Below are 18,241 nucleotides of genomic sequence, written 5' to 3'. Positions count from 1 at the left end.
TAATACCTTCAAACATAATAAACTGGTAAGAAAAAAATGGTTCTTTAAATATGCTGAATAAAAAGATACTTGGGAATAAAAGGTGATAGGTATCGTAAGTTGGAAGATATCTAAGCAGGTTATTTTTTATCAGATGTGTAAGTTGAGGATATTTTTCCTTGTTTCTGAAATTTGTTTTTGCTGAAACAAATACTGGACTGAAGAAAAAAAAAGTATTATACACATATTTATGAATCTATGATTTTTCTGAATCATGCTTTCATAGCATTCACTACCAAAGTGGATATTATGTGAACTGCCATTTAAATACTTTTTTTTTCAAATTTAATGGACTAATGTTAATGGAGTAATGCTCTTAAGAGCTATATGTAGTTTTTTAAAAAATAAATGCTAATAGGTACCAACCTGTTTTTACAAGTTTAACTATGCTGGAATGATGCAGGAAGTGTGAAAAATAGTTGAATAATTATTTGAATAATTTCTGTATTTTGTTGTATCTGCAACAGGACTGCCATCTTGCTACGCCATGCTTTGCTTGCTGTCATTCTGCTACATACAGTGGGGGGAAGGAACTGCAGGGTGGGAAGGGGAGAGAGGAATCAGAATTAAGCATCTTGCTGTCCCATGAGAACTGCTGGCAGTTCCAAGGTCACACTGTGGAATGCAGCACCATCCAGTCTGCAAAGACGGACTGTTATCCAAACAAATTGAATCCAGTTGGAGACCTAGAGATAACCATGGGGGAAGGTTATGTTTTGGATGCGAAAATCTCAGATCCGACTTTGAATCTTTGTAATCACTTGGCTTTAGTGAAGTGTACTTTCACTTAGAATGGATTTGAGAGTCTTTCTTTTCTAATTGACCATGTTGGGACGATTGACACAGAGCTTCTAATGTTTGATGAAGTTATGAATTATGAAAAAGATCTCAGAAAGATTTTGACTTTATCATGTGTGATACGCTGTTGTTTCATGATTTCACCTTTCTTCCTTCAAAATGTTGAACTGCTTTTTGTACAAATGGGCAAATTCATTTAAACCTCCTTTTTGACAACTCTTTCAGGATTATACTAAGGTGTTGGGGGAAGTAGTCTTCACTTTCCTGAGCCTTTTATTGTTGTGGTATTTAAAGAATGTTTTCATAAGGTTCCAAACTAAATGTAGTCTCTTTCATGTTCTGAAAACAAGCAGCTGGAGCATTCTGTTATAAAACTTAACCAAAAAAAATCTGTATAAAAATAAAAAATACTTCATGCTACTTTTAAGCCCGTCTTTATAGCATTAGATATTAAAAATATAATACTTGAATTTAATATATTTCTCTCCTGCCCCCTTGATACTGATATCGACAGATTTTTCTAATGCAAGAAGTTTGATGTTTAAAAACATATAATTTCATTTCTACTTCTCCAATCTGGTTCAGCAGGATGGGCATGCATTGGCTAAGGAGTACTGGTTGACAAGGGCCAAGAGTCCACTGTAACAGCCACCTTATGGAAATTAGACCTTGACCCTGCAATCTTTTTGTAGACCAGTAAAGACCAGGTACTGTGCCCAGGCCTGGGACCCTGAGTGTGTGAAAGAGCCTGTCTCCTGGCTGTATTAGCACTGCTGACTGTTGTTTTTCTCAGCTGCTATAACTTATAATTTTTTAATTCAAAATATAATTGTTTTTATACTATTTGTTATTGTTTGCTGCTGAGATACGCAGCTTTTCAAACTGATTAAATAAATAGAATTTAAATTTGCTACTTAAATACTAGAATCTAGGTATTGATCCACACAAGTATTAGAACCCAATCAGATTTTATACATCATGGTCAAAAGCTAAAATGTGGTTTAGTGAGAGATGGCTAGATGTAAGTCCAACCTATATGGTGGTTTGCTGTTCATTGTCTAAACCAGGAGTGTCAAACATGATTTCATTGAGGGCTGCATCAGGGTTGTGTTTGACGTAGGGTGGCCGGATGGGCGTGGCTAGGGTGGGCATGGCCAGCTTGATGTCACTCATGTCAAGGGCACCTGTGGTGGCACAAGTGCTCTGCCAGTGAAAACAGAGCTTGGGAGGGCTGCCCTCCTGACCTCCGTTTTCACTGGCAGAGGCCCCGTGGGCCGGTCCTTTGCTGTTTCCAGGGTGGCCCCACAGGCTAGATCTAAACACCTCATGGACTGTATCCAGCCCGCGGACCTTGAGTTTGATATCCCTGGTCTAAACTATTACTACTGAATTGTTTTTCCATTCCTTTTATAGTTGTCGTAACTTACCAACAGGCAAATCTGTTGCTAAGCAACATGGTTGTAAAGTGAAACTTCACATGACCACACCCAACTTACAGCATCAGTTCTGAATGCAGGCATTAAGTGAATCATCATAGTCATTTAGTGTAATGTCACATGACCATGACTTGTGACTTCTTGCTGGCTTCCCCTTTGATTTTTGTGCTTGTTGGAAGCTGACTGTGAAGCTCACAAATCATGATCACATGACTGCGAGACTCTTTGATCATTGTAAATGTGCACTGGTTACTAAGTACCCAAATTTTGACCACAAGGCCACTAGGATGCTGTGATAGCCACAGACGCAAGGGCTTATCATAAATCTCCTTTTTTAGCGCCATTATAACTTGGAATGGTTGCTGAATGAGCAGTTGGTAAGCAAGGATTGTCTGTACATTGAATATTTGAGGATTTTGAGTTATTTTCTTCATTAAATTATGGAACAAAATCTTTACTGCCCGCATAAGAGAAACTATCATAAGGTAGTTGACCAGTTTTTCCATTCTTACATTTCTCACCCATAAACTTGACTATGTTCCAGCTTTTTAGACCTGTTTTACTGCAAATGATATTTTCATATATTTCACTACCCAAAGTGTGTTAGATGTTATGGATTCAAAAGTATTAATGTCTATTTTTAATGTAATTTAAGTACAATATAAGCTACTACACATGATTTACTAAACTAGGCTGAGAAAAGCAACATGGAGCTCTCTAATGTTGAACTACAACTCTTTAGCCAATATAGTAGAAGGTACAGGATGACAGAAATTGCAGTTCAACATCTTGAGGAATGAGTGTAGCAGAATGTACAGGAATCAACACTACATACCTAGCTTTTAATAGCATGGCATGTTGATTGTTCAGTGCTATTTACTATACAGAAGTCAATATTGCTGGATGCAAAATATCTATAACTTTTCTTATATATGCTCTATTATCAGACAAGAGCCGTGGTGGTACAGTGGTTAGAATACAGTATTGCAGGCTAATCCTGCCAACTGCCAGCAGTTCTATCATTACCGGCTCAAGGTTGACTCAGCCTTCCATCCTTCCGAGGTCGGTAGAATGAGGACCCAGATTGTTGGGGGCAAGATGCTGTAAACCTCTTGGAGAGGGCTGTAAAAGCATGGTGAAGCAGTATACAAGTCTAAGTGCTATTGCTATTAAAATAGATGTGCAAAACTTATCATCTAACATATTTCAACATAAGACGCTCCTAGTGGAGTGTCTTCTGTTGTACACTGAATTTTAAAAGTAATATTTTTGTTATATATAAAAAAGAAACACATACGGTATAGTAGCTGTTTATTGGGAATAATTAGTAATGGTTCAGAACAAAATAGTAACCACTGTTTTGCTTTAGAGGCAGTTTTTTATTTAAAGCTGTTGTCTTAATTCATTTTACAGTTTGTTCAAACTTTCATTTATAGGTTCAGCAACTATCTGGAAAGAAAACACGATGTTTTGAAGTATGAAAGGATTACTGCTGCTATACCAGAGGCTACGAATATTAATGGCCAAATCTAGGTGAGTATATCTACTTTCAGTCAGATATTTCTGTACCAGAATCTGAAATCATCTTGTATATGGATTATAAGGTATATAGTTGTTACTATATTTCCTGTTCTGTAAGTAGATGAAATGAAAGTAACTTACCCCAAAATAACAGAGTTTTTATTGTGATTTTTAATTAGCTGAAAATACAAATTGTGGTTTTCCAGCTTTTATTTTCCTGCTCAAGTAACTTTTGTGGCAAGTAAGTACCTTTGCCAGTTTACTAATGTATTCTAGCTATAACCTTTTTTTAGAAAGCGATACTCCCATTACCTTTCTGGCAGAACATATATATCTTAACATTTCTCCATCCCTTTCCCCAACTTTAGAAAACATTCTGTCAAGGTATACACATTGATCTATTTGTTCTAATTTTTCATTATTTGTGTAAAACCTGCTGTCAGGGTTCCAAGTAACACCCTCCAACGAAAGAAGACTCAGAGGCTTGAAGTTCCTCAAAATTCCATTTTATTAGAGATGTCATATTGGCACATATGGGGAAACCCGAATCTGAAAGTTTCCAGGGTTTCCCCACCCAAAGGAAAGTCCAAGTCCCTGCCCAGCACCCACATGTCCATCATATGGTCCAATCAATGCACCATCCCTACTGGAGATGACTCCCAGTCACACCCCTCCAGGTGCAGGGCAAGATGTCCCTGACTCTCTGAGAAAGGAATGTTATTATGACTATATATCACCCCTGTTCCATATCCCCCCTCCCAGTTTCCCATAGCAGTAAATGTGGCAGGCCTGAAGGCCTAATGCAAAAGATGGCTTCTAGGCCTGACACCTGCAGCATTTGCTTACTTTTCCATTTTAAGATCTGTACTCCTTGCTGCATCAAGTAGTCTAACATTTGTTGCAAACCATTCAGCTTCATTAAATTCTGCTCAGCACTTTTCCAGGCATACTTAATCAACTAAGTTTCATATAATTTTTGCATTCACCCTTGTACCTTTCCTTTTGTATATGGAAACATCAACAGCATTATCAAATGAATTATTATTAAAAATACTATATTTTAGAAATATGGAATTCCTTGTTCATTATTCAACCATTTAAATATAATATATTTAAGACAGTATACATTTGATCTCTTCATATTGCTTTTATAATATGTAACATGTTTTTTGAATACTTTGCAATTATTTAAACTTCATCTTCCATTCTCTATTGCATTTGTCTTTAAAACAATTCTCTTTGCTATAGTAATCACACGGTCTTCTAAAGAAGTCATGGGTAGCTGTTGTAGCTGTCCTGATAAAGAAGCAGTTCCTGATAACCATCGAAACAAATTTAAGGTACAATTCTACATGGAAACTTTTGAGTGCAAAATTCTGATTTGTGATTGACAAGGGGAAAAAATTAATTGTAAGGAATGATGGAGATTTTTGTGATAATTTTTAAAAATCAGCTCAATTTTCAAGTTGATTGTTAAATTGAGAGCTAAGTAAGGTTGGGATACAGTGCTAGGCAATCTGCTGTATTTTGGACTATAACTCCCATCAATGCAGAACAAAAGCTCATAAATTTTGAACACTGTAAATCAAATAATTGCAAAAAATCATACTCCATTATCTGTGCTACTTAGTGTTTGTCTCTATTATTTACCATAGAGATTCTTTGGATATTTTCTTTTGTAACATTTTCAGATTAGAAACACTTGATATAATAATTCATATCACCAAATCTTTGGGATAAATTATATCTACTTAAACCTGCTGAAATGGATGATGGAAAGATGTGAAATATATTTTGTGGCATACAGAAACATTTTCATATTCTGGGAATAAATAAAATATCAATTAGCTATGTATTATTCTTATAATTATGCTAGGTTTATTTTCTGTTACCTAAATATTTTAATAAATATTTGCTCAATTATATTTAGTAAAGTATATGGTTGTGTATAAATAAATATTTGAGTTTGTTTGTGTGAATCATAAGTTTATTTTCTGAAAAATATATTTTCTAGGTTATTAATGTGGATGATGATGGTAATGAATTGGGTTCTGGTATAATGGAACTTACAGATACAGAATTAATCTTGTATACCCGTAAACGGGATTCTGTCAAGTGGCATTATCTCTGTCTGCGCCGTTATGGCTATGATTCCAATCTTTTCTCATTTGAAAGTGGTCGTAGATGTCAAACTGGACCAGGTATGTATAAATAGTTCCCTATTTCATAAGTCTGTTAAATGGAATTAATATATAATGTAAAGCTAATAGTATTGGTGAAATATGACGACTTAAAAATACATAGTATTAACCAACCAGGATCAACTGTACTTAGTTGATCTAAATGAATTAGTTGATCTAAATGAATTCCCTGTTATGGATACAATTATTCTCTCCATCTTCTGAGTGCTTTGAAAAGTTCAAAGCCCTATTGATAACCAATTGGCAAGGCAGAAGGCCATGTTTGCTATCTCATAGTTTTTCAAACTTCCATTGCAGGCAAATGGAAAGATTATATTTAGATCAATATGAGAGCTGGCTGAATGTTGTGTCTGACAAAGGAATGGATATCAAGGGTAGTCTGGAAGTTTAGCCCTGCCCATCTGCTTTCTGAGGGCCCTCCCTCCCTTTTTTAGGCCTTTCCAAAACAAGAGGTAACCAGTAACAGAAAAAACCTGACATGAAGGGAACTTAGGAAGAGTGGTATCTTTCAGATTCCCCCTCTTCACCATAAGGTTGAAACTAATTATAGTATTTGGAGAAGGAAACCCAACTTCTCATCCTGAAATACTGTCCTGCAACACAGGATTATGTTGTTAAGGAAGATTGTTATTGACATTAGACAGTATTAATCTAATTGGCATTTGCTGATCAAGAAAGCAATTTTAGAGTCATGCTTCCATTGACCTGTACACCATCAATTGAGTGTTCAGTGACAGCAGAAAAAAAGATATGTTTCAACTAGAGTGGCAACTGAGGAACAGAAAAATGACTGCTGCGAGGTTCGATTTGCTTGGGTTCATTAGTCGGAATCTTGACCTTGACATAGAGTTTATTGGATTTTCTTTTTTTAAAAAAATACAAGAGCCAAAATCTGTAGTCACATAAGGAAATTAGGAAAAAGACAGAGTAATACAATAGAACTCTTCCTATGAAGAAATATTTTTAATTTAGAGATGGACCACAGAGAGATAAAATATTGGAAAAGAAGTAAATTGATGTTTTTTCCTCTCTCTTTTACAACTGAATCCAGGTAGTGGCTTTAGTATGAGTTAAAAAAAAATTGTCACAAAATGAGAAATTGATTGCTTCAAGGAGTGTGATGGCCCCTAATTTAGAGAGTTTTAAGAGAAAATTAAACAATTTCATAGAGAATAGTTTTATCAGTGGCTGTTTGAAATTTCATGTTGATATACAATGTGCTTCTGAATACCAACTACTGAAGGTCAATATCAGAGAAGTGCAGTTTGTGAGTCATTGAACTCACATAATGGCCTTGTATAAATCACATCTCAGTTCAGTCTCTCCCACATTATTCATGTGTAGATAAGTGGCATAAATTGTAAACATGTTTATATTCTCAAAAGTTAAATATTTTTATTGGATTTTAAAAACTAAGCTCATATAAATGCAAATATGTAACCATATTTTTAGGATCCAATCATTGCCTTATATTTGAGAATATACAAACATGGTCCCATTTATTTATCAACATTTCAGTTTTTTGTTCAGGAAGTATGGTTAAATGCAGTATAAAAATGTTTTTATGATTTATTATCTAATTATCCAAATTATTAATTTATCTCCAATGTGTTGTATAATATTATTTTCCTGTTTGTATGAGTTGTATGTTTTAAGTATCAAGTAACTCTGTAAAACTAGTTTTATCTTAAAATACTAGCCTTCACTGTGTATTGAAATTATCGGTTATACACTACAGCTTTCATAATGCCAACTCCAGTTGGTATGCATGGAGCATTTCAAAAGTCTTATTATTTTGAATCACATTTGTTAAAATTGCTCTATAAGGAAAAATCCTTCATACATTTCAAATTTATAAACCTACCTTCCTGGAGGCAGACTAGACAATTTTCTTCAAAGATAGAATCATCCCAGACAGTATAGTACATGGCCCACCTACTGTTGGAAGTTTGCATGACACTAAATCAATAGATTACCATTTAAAGGGGGGTTGAAATTTATTATTGGCTTGAATAGAATAGTACATAATTTTTAATATTTAATTAAATATTTGATGTTAGATAAGCTAGCAATAGCAAAGATACAATTGCTAATAAGAATATCAACGTAATGCTTTCAATGGAAAAATAATACAACACTGCAACTATACTATTTCCCTTTGCTGATGAGAATAAGGTGGGGGTTTCATTGCTGCTGAAAGAAAAAGTGGAAGAACTCTAAAGGAAAATCTTCGATGCTGCTTACTTTGTTTCTGATTTTACTCCTTGAGACCAAATCAAATTTATTTTATTTGTTCTATTCATATCTGTCTTCCGTTCGTTCAAGTTTTAACGTTGACATGAATCTGGACTGTGTACCTTGTGTTAGATCCTTCTTACTTCTTTATGTAGGATGTTTACATTAATTTTGATACTATAACTGACCAGAAAACTTGAAATATATTAATTCTGAAACTATATTCTTCTAAGAGGCAATTGTTCTTGAGATGTTTTCTGATATTATTCATGTCCTGTGCTAGACACATTAGGCTACAAGTGTACTCCAAAGTTCTTGGTCTGTAGCTATGGTCTTGCAACTAGTTTTCTGATATAGATACCAAAAATTCTCCTTTGGAATTGCAGGAACTTATAATTGTTAAAAATTTTAAAACTAAATATCTTTCATTAGCAGGTATATGAGTAAATGATTATGCATATATACATTATTATGATGTCTAATATATGTTTTTGCAGGGATATTTGCCTTCAAGTGTGCTCGTGCAGAGGAACTGTTTAATATGCTGCAGGAAATCATGCAGAACAATAGCATAAATGTAGTAGAAGAACCAGTTGTAGAAAGGAGTCTACATCAAACAGAGATTGAGGTTCCAAGAACACCTCTCACACCTACCAGTAAGTTGATGTATGAGTAATTCATTGACTAGGCTGACATGATTTGTTAAGGTTCCCAATTTTTTTTACTTTGACTGTTTCAAGTGATAATTATTACACATAATTTTCACACCATGTGACAGTTAATATTTTAAAGGAAATAGTAAATTAGTGGACTAAAATAATTTGTCATAAGGAATTCATTCCTGTATTTTTTTTCAAGTTGACATCTAATAAGAATTGATGTTAGCCACTGTTATTGAAAGTTTCTGAGGGAGGGAGGTTGTCGGCAGAGATAGATTGTCTTGGGAATGACCTATGACAATTTACTATAGAGTCAGGACAGAGTTTGGATTGTAGAGGCCTACTGTACAAAAGCACTGACAGATATTGGCCCTCTGGCTGTACTGATCTCTTGGAAAGACTTCTCTCTTTCCAAGAGACCACCTACTGAGGTGATCTCTTGGAAAGACTTCAGAATGGCCTGGGATTTACATATGTAAATGTATTGGAGGAGAGAATATGTTTCTACAGTGCCATATACTTACCACATTTGGGGAGAAAGTACTGGATTATATAAATATGATTGCACAAGAAGAGCTAATTTTTTCAGAGCTTAATGTTATTTTGAACTACAGACCTAGGAGACAATCAGATAACATAAATGGATTCTCTGTACCCTTACTATGCTACAAAACTGATATTGCAGCATTAGAAAGATAAATGTATATATAACTCTATTAGGATTGAAGACCCAATTCACTTACTACTTATAGGCCAATTGCCTATACATGTAGACTTTGTACGGCCATATAGGACTCATTTATGGAGAATATAGTAGGTTAAAAATTATTGTCATATAAATGTATTAGAACTATATATGTACTTGAATAATGTTTACATTAAATAAATACACAAACACACATATATGTATGTATGTATGTACCGTATGTATATATATTGTTCTAATGACCCACCGTACTGTTTTTTTTTATTTATTATTTTTTCACTTTTTTGCTAAAGCATGTTTGATATATTTTTTCTTCTTCTCTTTGACAATGTATATATCCCCCATTATTGTCTTTGGTTTTTTGCTCTTTTTTCTCAATTTTGTTACTGATTAAAAAACAATAAATAATTGCTCCAAGTCTTCAGAATGGTGTGGGTTATAAATTTTAATGACTGAAATCTGATGCAGATTAGGCCAACTCAAGAATTGCATTTATTTTTATTTTTATTTACTATCCTTTACTTAGTCCATGCTTCTAGACATGTATCTGGTTTTTAATATAAGTGGCCTCTTGCTCAAGGCTAGGGGCCTTTTTAATATACTGTATATGGCCCCTGGTCCTGAACAGAAAGTATGAATTTTGCTTTCCTTAAGATAAAATGCTGAAATTGAAATTCTGTTGACCTCTTTGTTGCAATGTTTGAATCTGGGCTTTTTGAGTTTTTCACTCCTGGCGACTCTCTGGACAAGCCCTTGCAGTTGTTACAATCTAACTTGTAGTGAATTAGTATTTATTAATATATATGTTCTGAAGGAATAATATTAATAGTATCAATGTAATAATTGGATTTTATTTTTAACCAGCACCTGGATTGAGTGGGCAGAATTTACCTAATGGGTACCCAAGGTATCCCTCCTATGGAGATGCTTCATCACATCCTTCCAGCAGACACCCTTCAGTAGGAAGTGCACGTCTTCCTTCAGTAGGTGAAGAGTCCACACACCCCTTACTTGTAGCAGAGGAACAAGTAAGTTTTCTGAATTTTCTTTTCCATATTCTAATTTTATTGTAACTAGCCATTATTATATATTTATATTAATACTGCTAAAATATGCCCTGTATACGATGGAAGTACACTGAATCCAGTTTCATGTTTAGTGGGTGTCTACATTATTATATATCATCATTGTTGGATATAATAAATCTATGTGATCAAGAGTCGAAAAAGAATATGGCAATGTATAAGACTGACATTGGACTCTATCTTTTGCAGGTCCATACATATGTGAATACAACGGGCGTACAGGAAGAAAGAAAAAACAAACCAACTGCACGCACACCTCTGGAACAAAAGGTTCCCAATGCAGAAACAAACAAGGCAAGAGAAGAAGAAACTTGCTCTGATGACAGGGATGCCCAGGTTGTACTGGAACCTCAAGGAGTCAAATTTGTTTTGGGTCCTACTCCTGTCCAGCGGCAGTTAATGGAGAAGGAAAAACTGGAATCAAGTGGGAACAGTACTCAAATTAGTGGGAACAATACTGAAACAAGTGGTAGCAGTACTCAAGCTAGTGGAAATAGTAACAATGAATGGGATACTGGATATGACAGTGATGAACGCAAAGAAGTTTCTTCTGGTAATAAACTAACATATGAAAATGTAAATAGATTGTCTATCCCTAATGCTCCAGGGCACAGGAGAGGTCGTCTAGTGTCATCCAATACTTCTGATACTCAAAACATCAATAATTCAGCTCAAAGGAGAACTGCACTGTTAAATTATGAAAATCTTCCTTCTTTGCCTCCAGTTTGGGAAGCTCATAAACTAAGTAAAGAAGAGGATGACAGTTTAGGACCAAAGACTCCCTCTTTGAACGGCTATCATAATAACTTAGATCCCATGCATAATTATGTCAATACAGAGAATGTAGCAGTACCATCAAGTGCTCACAAAGTTGAATATGCAAGACGTCGGGACTGTACCCCTACGGTCTTCAATTTTGATATTAGGCGACCAAGTTCAGAACACAGGCAACTCAATTATATACAAGTTGATTTGGAAGGTGGCAGTGACTCTGATAACCCACAGACTCCCAAAACTCCTACTACTCCACTTCCCCCAACACCAACCAGGCGCACCGAGCTATATGCTGTGATAGATATTGAAAGAACTGCTGCTATGTCAAACTTGCAGAAAGCACTGCCACGAGACGACGGTACTTCTAGAAAAACTAGACATAACAGTACTGACCTGCCTATGTGAGCCTGGAAAGCAGTAGTGAAATCATTTGCACCTTTGTGAAGAATTGTTTTAATTGGATGAGTGCTGTTTTATTTTTGAATGCTATCACCTTTTATAGGTTAATAGATTTTTCTGAATACTTCATTTGCTTGCTTAAAGGGAATTTAAGGTAGAAAAAGTATTAAATAACATTATCACTTTATAATTATAGAAACAGCTTTTAAATATTTTTGCCATTTTTATAGTGCCTATTTTATTGTCTGAAAGTTATAGTAGCCAATTATAACAAATTGGCCATGTGCCTAAAATAACTCAAGGCATTATGACACTCCTATGCTGCCTGAAACTTGCATTATTTGCAAATCAGTAGAATTTCTCATAGTATATTAACAGACTCACAGATTCCAGTTGAATTTATGTGTGATATAAATGAGAAAGATTTTAGTCAACTTCAGTTGTCAAATCATGGTACAGTTTTCTTTCAGAGTGCTGAGTTTATGAGAAAGGACTGACAGGCAGCTGTTACCCTCCAAACTTCTCCTAATAGGAGCAGCTTTCTATAGTAAATCCTTTTAGTAAATCTAATAAAGCCAATTTTAGTACTGAGGAGAATGCTGTTTAGTAACTGATTTGGGAGAGAGATAAATGGATGAAATTGTCATCTTCATTAAGATTTCATTCAGATGTCATATAGCTCATGGAATTGGTTTAAAATTACCCATGATCTTTAGATGCACTTTAAATTCACTAACCATAAGTCCAACAACTAGTAATTTAAAACATGCTCTGGTACAATTTTATTAAAAAGTTTGTGTTGCAGTTCTATAATTTTTTTTTTGCTTTCTCAAGTTAATAACAACAGGTAATAATATGAAGAAGGTACATCATTTAGCAGGAAAATGACAATAATTTCAAACCTTTTGCCAAGTGAAGATGGATATTGTTAAAGGAGTATTATGCTTTATGGGCTAAGGGCTATAAATTGTATATTTAGGACATAACGGATGATATTGCATTTACCTACAGTACAACTTTTCTAGCTCTTTTTTCTATGTGTAGCTCTATTACTTTATCTAAAATTGCTTTTGAGACCTTCAACGACCTATGAAGGCCTCCTGGAACAACTATTCCATGCATTCTGACAGGATGCAAACAGAAGTAAAAAATCAGGTCTCCTCCTAAAGTATTTAAAAGTACCACTAATGCACAGGTCTCTTTAGTTTTCAACTTCTGTGTTAGTTATTTTTTTAAATATACCAACTTGAATTTAGATTTCACCTGCCACTATTGTTATATGAGATACAGCATTACTTTTTTTCCATCAGGTTTCTTCCATCAAAGAAGTTAAAATTTGTCTTGCTTTAGATAGCTCCTTTTTATACTTTTATACAGATACTCACACTCTAGATGTTTTTAATATAATTCACAATCATGTATCTACAGTGGGTTCTTTTTACCTTTTATTTTTGAAAATCTTTTACCTCCCTCTTTTCAGTTGTATCAGTAGCTTAATTCTGTATGTAATTTGTGTTCAGCATATTTCCTGTGTTTCATTTTCTTCAGTGTTTTTCATTTGTATTGGAAAGGCCCATTTGTAATATTGTCAATTAAGAGAGCCGACTTTCACAAATTTAAAGATGCATTATGTTCATTCCAAAGCATTGTTATTTTTACAGAGGCATGATGTAATATGTTTTCATATTCAGTTTAACCCAGAAAAAAAGAATTGCAAACCAAAGTATCAGTTAGAATGATGGATTTAATACATTGTATGACTTACTTATAAAAGCCAGTAACATGGTTTAATTCTATGAATAATGATAGTTTGTAGCCCTGTTATCTACAAGCAAAAATCCTTTCAGTTGTGTTATAAGCTATTCTTTTCTATAATGTGATTGATATCAGATGACCCTCTTAAGTCAGTTTTACTAAAAGTAAAAATGGAATGCCTACTAAATGTATAGGTAGTCTCTTAAATTAATACTCATAACTCTTTAATAGATACTTGATAGCTTAATTACTCCTAAATACTTCCTATACATTTGCCATTGCTGATTTTTTTTACCTTTCAATCTATTTTTGACTCTGTCAAATTCCCAGTTAGATGTCTGTACGTATTCAGTGCTGTGCAAAGTTTATAACAGTATGAAGCCGTTTCTTTCTACAATTCAAAAAAGTAAAACCTTTTATAAGCAGCTATAAAGTTTATACAGGTAGTCCTCAATTTACAACAACAATTGGGACTGGAATTTTGGTTGTAAGTCAAGGCACTATGTGACCAGACCTGATTTTTTTTACAGTGGTTGTTAAACAAATCACATGGTCATAAGTCCAAATCCTGCAATTGTTAAGCAAATCTCACGGTCATAAGTCCAAATCCACTTTCCCAAATGGACATTTTTTGCTGAAAATGAGCAAAAAATGTCACAGATCATGCTCATGGGATGCTGCAACCAGTTTTAAATGTGAGCTGGGGGGAGCACATTTGATGGTGGCCAGAAGTGCTTTATGGGCCATTAAAACACCCTGAGGCCATCCTAACACTGAATGGTTGCTATAAGTGGAGAACTATCTGAAGAGATGTTGCCATTTTGAGAATGTAGAAAAAAAGTGGTTTAGTTAGTATGGTTTCCTAGGGGAAAAACAAAAACAAAACAAAGCCAGACATTATGAAAAAACTGAAATTTAGAGGAAGTATATTTCCTCACTGGACTTGAAAAGCATGAATTATATAGATCAGCACATAATGATACTGTTTCACATATTTATAAAATTTCAAAATTGCATTTTTATTCAAATGGTAATTCAAATCTGGCTAGTGTTATAGCATAATATATTTTGTCTAAAGCTGCAATTCTTCATCTACTTACTTGGGGCTAAGTCCTATTAGAAGTCTGTTTTCACTTACTTCTCAATAGACATCCATATATTTGTACCATAAGGTATTGATTTTTTCAACAATAAAGAAAATGGGAAAACATTGGAACGATCAATATAGTAATAAAGTAAGATTTTATTATTTGAATTTAAAACAATATGTAGACCTTAGTATAATCATGCAGAAATTAAAGGAATTCTTATTTTAAAACGAAGCTCTGAAAGTAAATATTCATGTTATGTAGCAGTGGAAGTAGATTTGGATAGCTAAACATAACAATGTACTGTTTTCTACACAAAATACTGTCCTATGGACACTTAACTAGGATTTAATACCTGTTGATTCTAGGAAATCTGTTTCTGACTAAAGAGGACTAAAAGCCCCTAGGTTTTTAGTAAAACAGTTATTCCCAAATTACATTTATTTTATGTCAAATGGTAATAATACATTTATAAACGAAAGTACTAATTCTATCAGATTATGAACTTTCAGGTAGTGTCACCACCCTTCAAAGAAGCACCAAATTCTTCAATCAATAATTATTCATTTTGGAAAGTATTTAGTGTTCCAGATCTGGAGCAATAGCAACACTGCTAACACTTAGTAATTTAGAATGTTGCATTTAAAATGCATGCATCACTGTGAGTTCAGATAACAACAATGAAACCTTTGGAAACGTAAGAACAGTATTCAGTCAGACCAAAAGGCAATTTCTATGTGGCCAATCAGGTTTATCTGGGAGTTCACAAGAATATTAGAGTGCAGTGGCATTGTCACTGTTACACAGCAGCTACCATTCAGAAGCATACTGGCTCCAATTCCAGAAGAGAGAGAGAGAGAGAGTGAGAGAGAGAGAGAGAGAGAGAGAGAGAGAGAGTGCACATATACAGAGAAGGGGGATTCTCTTTGCTAAAGTTCCTATTCTGTTGTAATTTCATTTTTATTTCACTAGAATGCTTAGGGAGATAAATGGCCTGAAAGGTGTTTCAGTTGTAGTGTGTAACAATATAATTAGATATTCAACTAGAACTCTTTGTCATGGAAAGATCGGTGTTTCCTTTATGATACATTTTAATATTGTTCTATCTGGCAAACATTTCGGTTTTGTTGTCAATAAATTTAAGAATATTCTCTATAAGGAACATTAACCCAAAAAAGTCAGAATAATATAGGAGTTCCCCTCGGTTTAATCTACAGTATTGCAGTTAACTGGAACAGTTTGGTAGAACCCCATGGCTTAAATAGTTTTTCTCCAGACTGGTGCCAAATGTGCTGTGCGACAATGGTCTGATTTCTAAGCCAACATATTGGCTGAAAATTAGAGGCAATGCATTTCCAAAACACTTGAAGAGACCAGGTTGTAGAAAAAGTTCAAGTTCCAAAATTCTGAAAATACAATAGGAAAGCTAATGTAACCAGAAAAGTAAGATTTGTCATAAAATTTCATATGATGAGCTGTGTTTAATTCTGTTTCTCTAGTCTTCATATATTCAGTACCTAAACCTTACCTTCTAAGTATGTTGGAAAGTAATTATGATAGTTATTCATTAGCTGCTGTCAGCTGATGACATTTTCATGGATAGAGTCCATTATGGTAAATTCATAATTGCAAATTTCCAACTGCTTTTCTTTTCATCAGTACTAATATTTGCATTGGACTTGCAAAGTGCTTATCAGAACAACACTGAAAATAAACATTTAGGGGAATTAACAGGCATAGTAATGAATTTTTTTAAAAAATATAGTGCTTTTAGTAACGCTGATAATCCTTTTTTTTGTAACCTTGTGATAATTTAGCCTGAATTTCAATATGGTTGAAAGATACAAGAAATGAGATAAAATTGCTACACTTGAAGCCTTTTACTGTGATAGTTTTGTACTGAAAAGCCTAAGGGAAGATGTAATAGTTTGCCAAAATAAGGTGCCATCAGAGTTAGAACAGCATGTACGCTGCTATTCTGAAAATTATATTTAGTAAAATCATAATTCTATCCATTTTTTCTGTGCCATATTTCTAGATCAAGACTATAAACATAACATGCCAAATTATATCAAACAAATTTGCACATAGGTCCTTTTTCCATATTATCTAAGTACATGAAGGCTAGAAACAGATCTGAGATGATAAGAAATTGCTTTGCACACACAAACAAAATGTGCCTCCATTACAGAGAGTCTGTTTAGTCTACCATAACTTTGAAGATTGTAGTAGGCATTTAAAACACATTTCAGCTACTTCAACTACCAGATACCTTTTTTTTCATAGGAAAGTCAGTCTGGAAGGCCAGTGGCACTTTTATACACATGAACAGATAACACGCCCATGACTACATGTTGAGATGATCAGCTTGATAAATTCAACTAAAAGGTGCTTTACTAAAGCATGATAGAAAATAAGATTGTCTCTTTGAACTTCTAATAATTTACATATTGAATTATTTCTATATAGAAGAAATACGTGCAGGAGGCTTCTCTGAATTGTCAGTGTCTGTTGAAGCTGATGAGATAAAGCAGTTTCAAGATAGTAAAAATGGTCTTTTTATGATTTATTCTAAAGTGGTTCTGCTATGGCAATGTGCAGTTGCATGCTAAAATGATCCAGTCATCATCATAGGGCTTCCCTTTGTAGTTTCATTGCACAAATTCCTACCTTGAGGTATACGCTTTTGTTTGCACTACAGGTGCCAAACAATAACAACCACTCTGATGTTTTCTCTGCTGGGTTCAGTTACCCTTATCTGTTCTGTTTTTAATTATTTACTGATTTTCAGTGAGTTTTGCACTATTGCATCTGTCCATTTATTAGTCAAAATTAAAAGGTTTCTAACAATAGCAACTGATTTAAATTTTAATTATCCTGACAAAAACTATTATCTAGTGATATCAGAAACCAGCTAAATCTGATTGTCTATTTAGTCTAAATCTGATCTAGACTATTTTTTAATCTTGTTTTTTCATATACTCCCACCTGTCCCCTCCTGTCAATTTTTTAACTGACTAAAATGTAGTGTATTGTTATACTGCATTACTGAAGGTAGAAAATATATGGGTGCATTGCCATATTTTTTTAATAGGAAGGGTATATTCACTGAAAGCTTGTTAAGTTTTATTTCTGGCCAGCAGACGATAAAATAGAACATTTACTGAAAGGGCAGCAGACATAGTATTAAGTAGATCGAAATTATACAAGTTATTTGGTAGATAGGATAAAGATAATTTGGGCTGAAATGAAATTTCTGGCTATTAAAATTTATCTCAATGTACTCAGGAATAGTACAGTGAAATGTACTTACTGTATTATTATGTAAAAGAAAATTGGTAATAGAATATATCAAAGCAATATTGCATATGATCCCACTATATAATGATTACTTTTTTTTTAAAAGTATCTTGAATTCTTGTTCTTGGAATCTTGATGAAAGCCCTTTCCCCTTCCTCTATTTGAGAAATTGTATCCATTCTAAGTTTATAAAAAAGTTTATGGCAAATGCCTTCCCATTTAATTTCAAAATTATGTTCTAAAAT

The 18,241-nt window shown here is 34.0% G+C and overlaps 1 protein-coding gene across 1 annotated transcript in view; it reads left to right on the top strand.

The window, feature by feature from the left end:
• FRS2 (fibroblast growth factor receptor substrate 2) overlaps positions 1–14,808 on the top strand; it is a 45,661-nt gene extending 30,853 nt beyond the window's left edge. Inside the window, exons 2-7 of the mRNA XM_034403676.3 lie at positions 3,710–3,806; positions 5,043–5,134; positions 5,809–5,995; positions 8,728–8,886; positions 10,460–10,623; positions 10,870–14,808. Of these exons, the coding sequence (XP_034259567.1) occupies positions 5,069–5,134; positions 5,809–5,995; positions 8,728–8,886; positions 10,460–10,623; positions 10,870–11,859 (1,566 nt within the window). The 5' untranslated portion in view covers positions 3,710–3,806; positions 5,043–5,068 and the 3' untranslated portion in view covers positions 11,860–14,808. The remainder of the gene's footprint in view (positions 1–3,709; positions 3,807–5,042; positions 5,135–5,808; positions 5,996–8,727; positions 8,887–10,459; positions 10,624–10,869) is intronic.
• The last annotated feature ends 3,433 nt before the right edge of the window (positions 14,809–18,241 follow it).

The sequence above is a fragment of the Pantherophis guttatus genome, chromosome 7 (assembly GCF_059756535.1).
Source record: "Pantherophis guttatus breed Tessera chromosome 7, ASM5975653v1, whole genome shotgun sequence".
NCBI lineage: Eukaryota > Metazoa > Chordata > Lepidosauria > Squamata > Colubridae > Pantherophis > Pantherophis guttatus.
The sequence above is the reverse complement of the archived record's forward strand: the minus strand, read 5'-3'. Positions and strand labels throughout refer to the sequence as shown.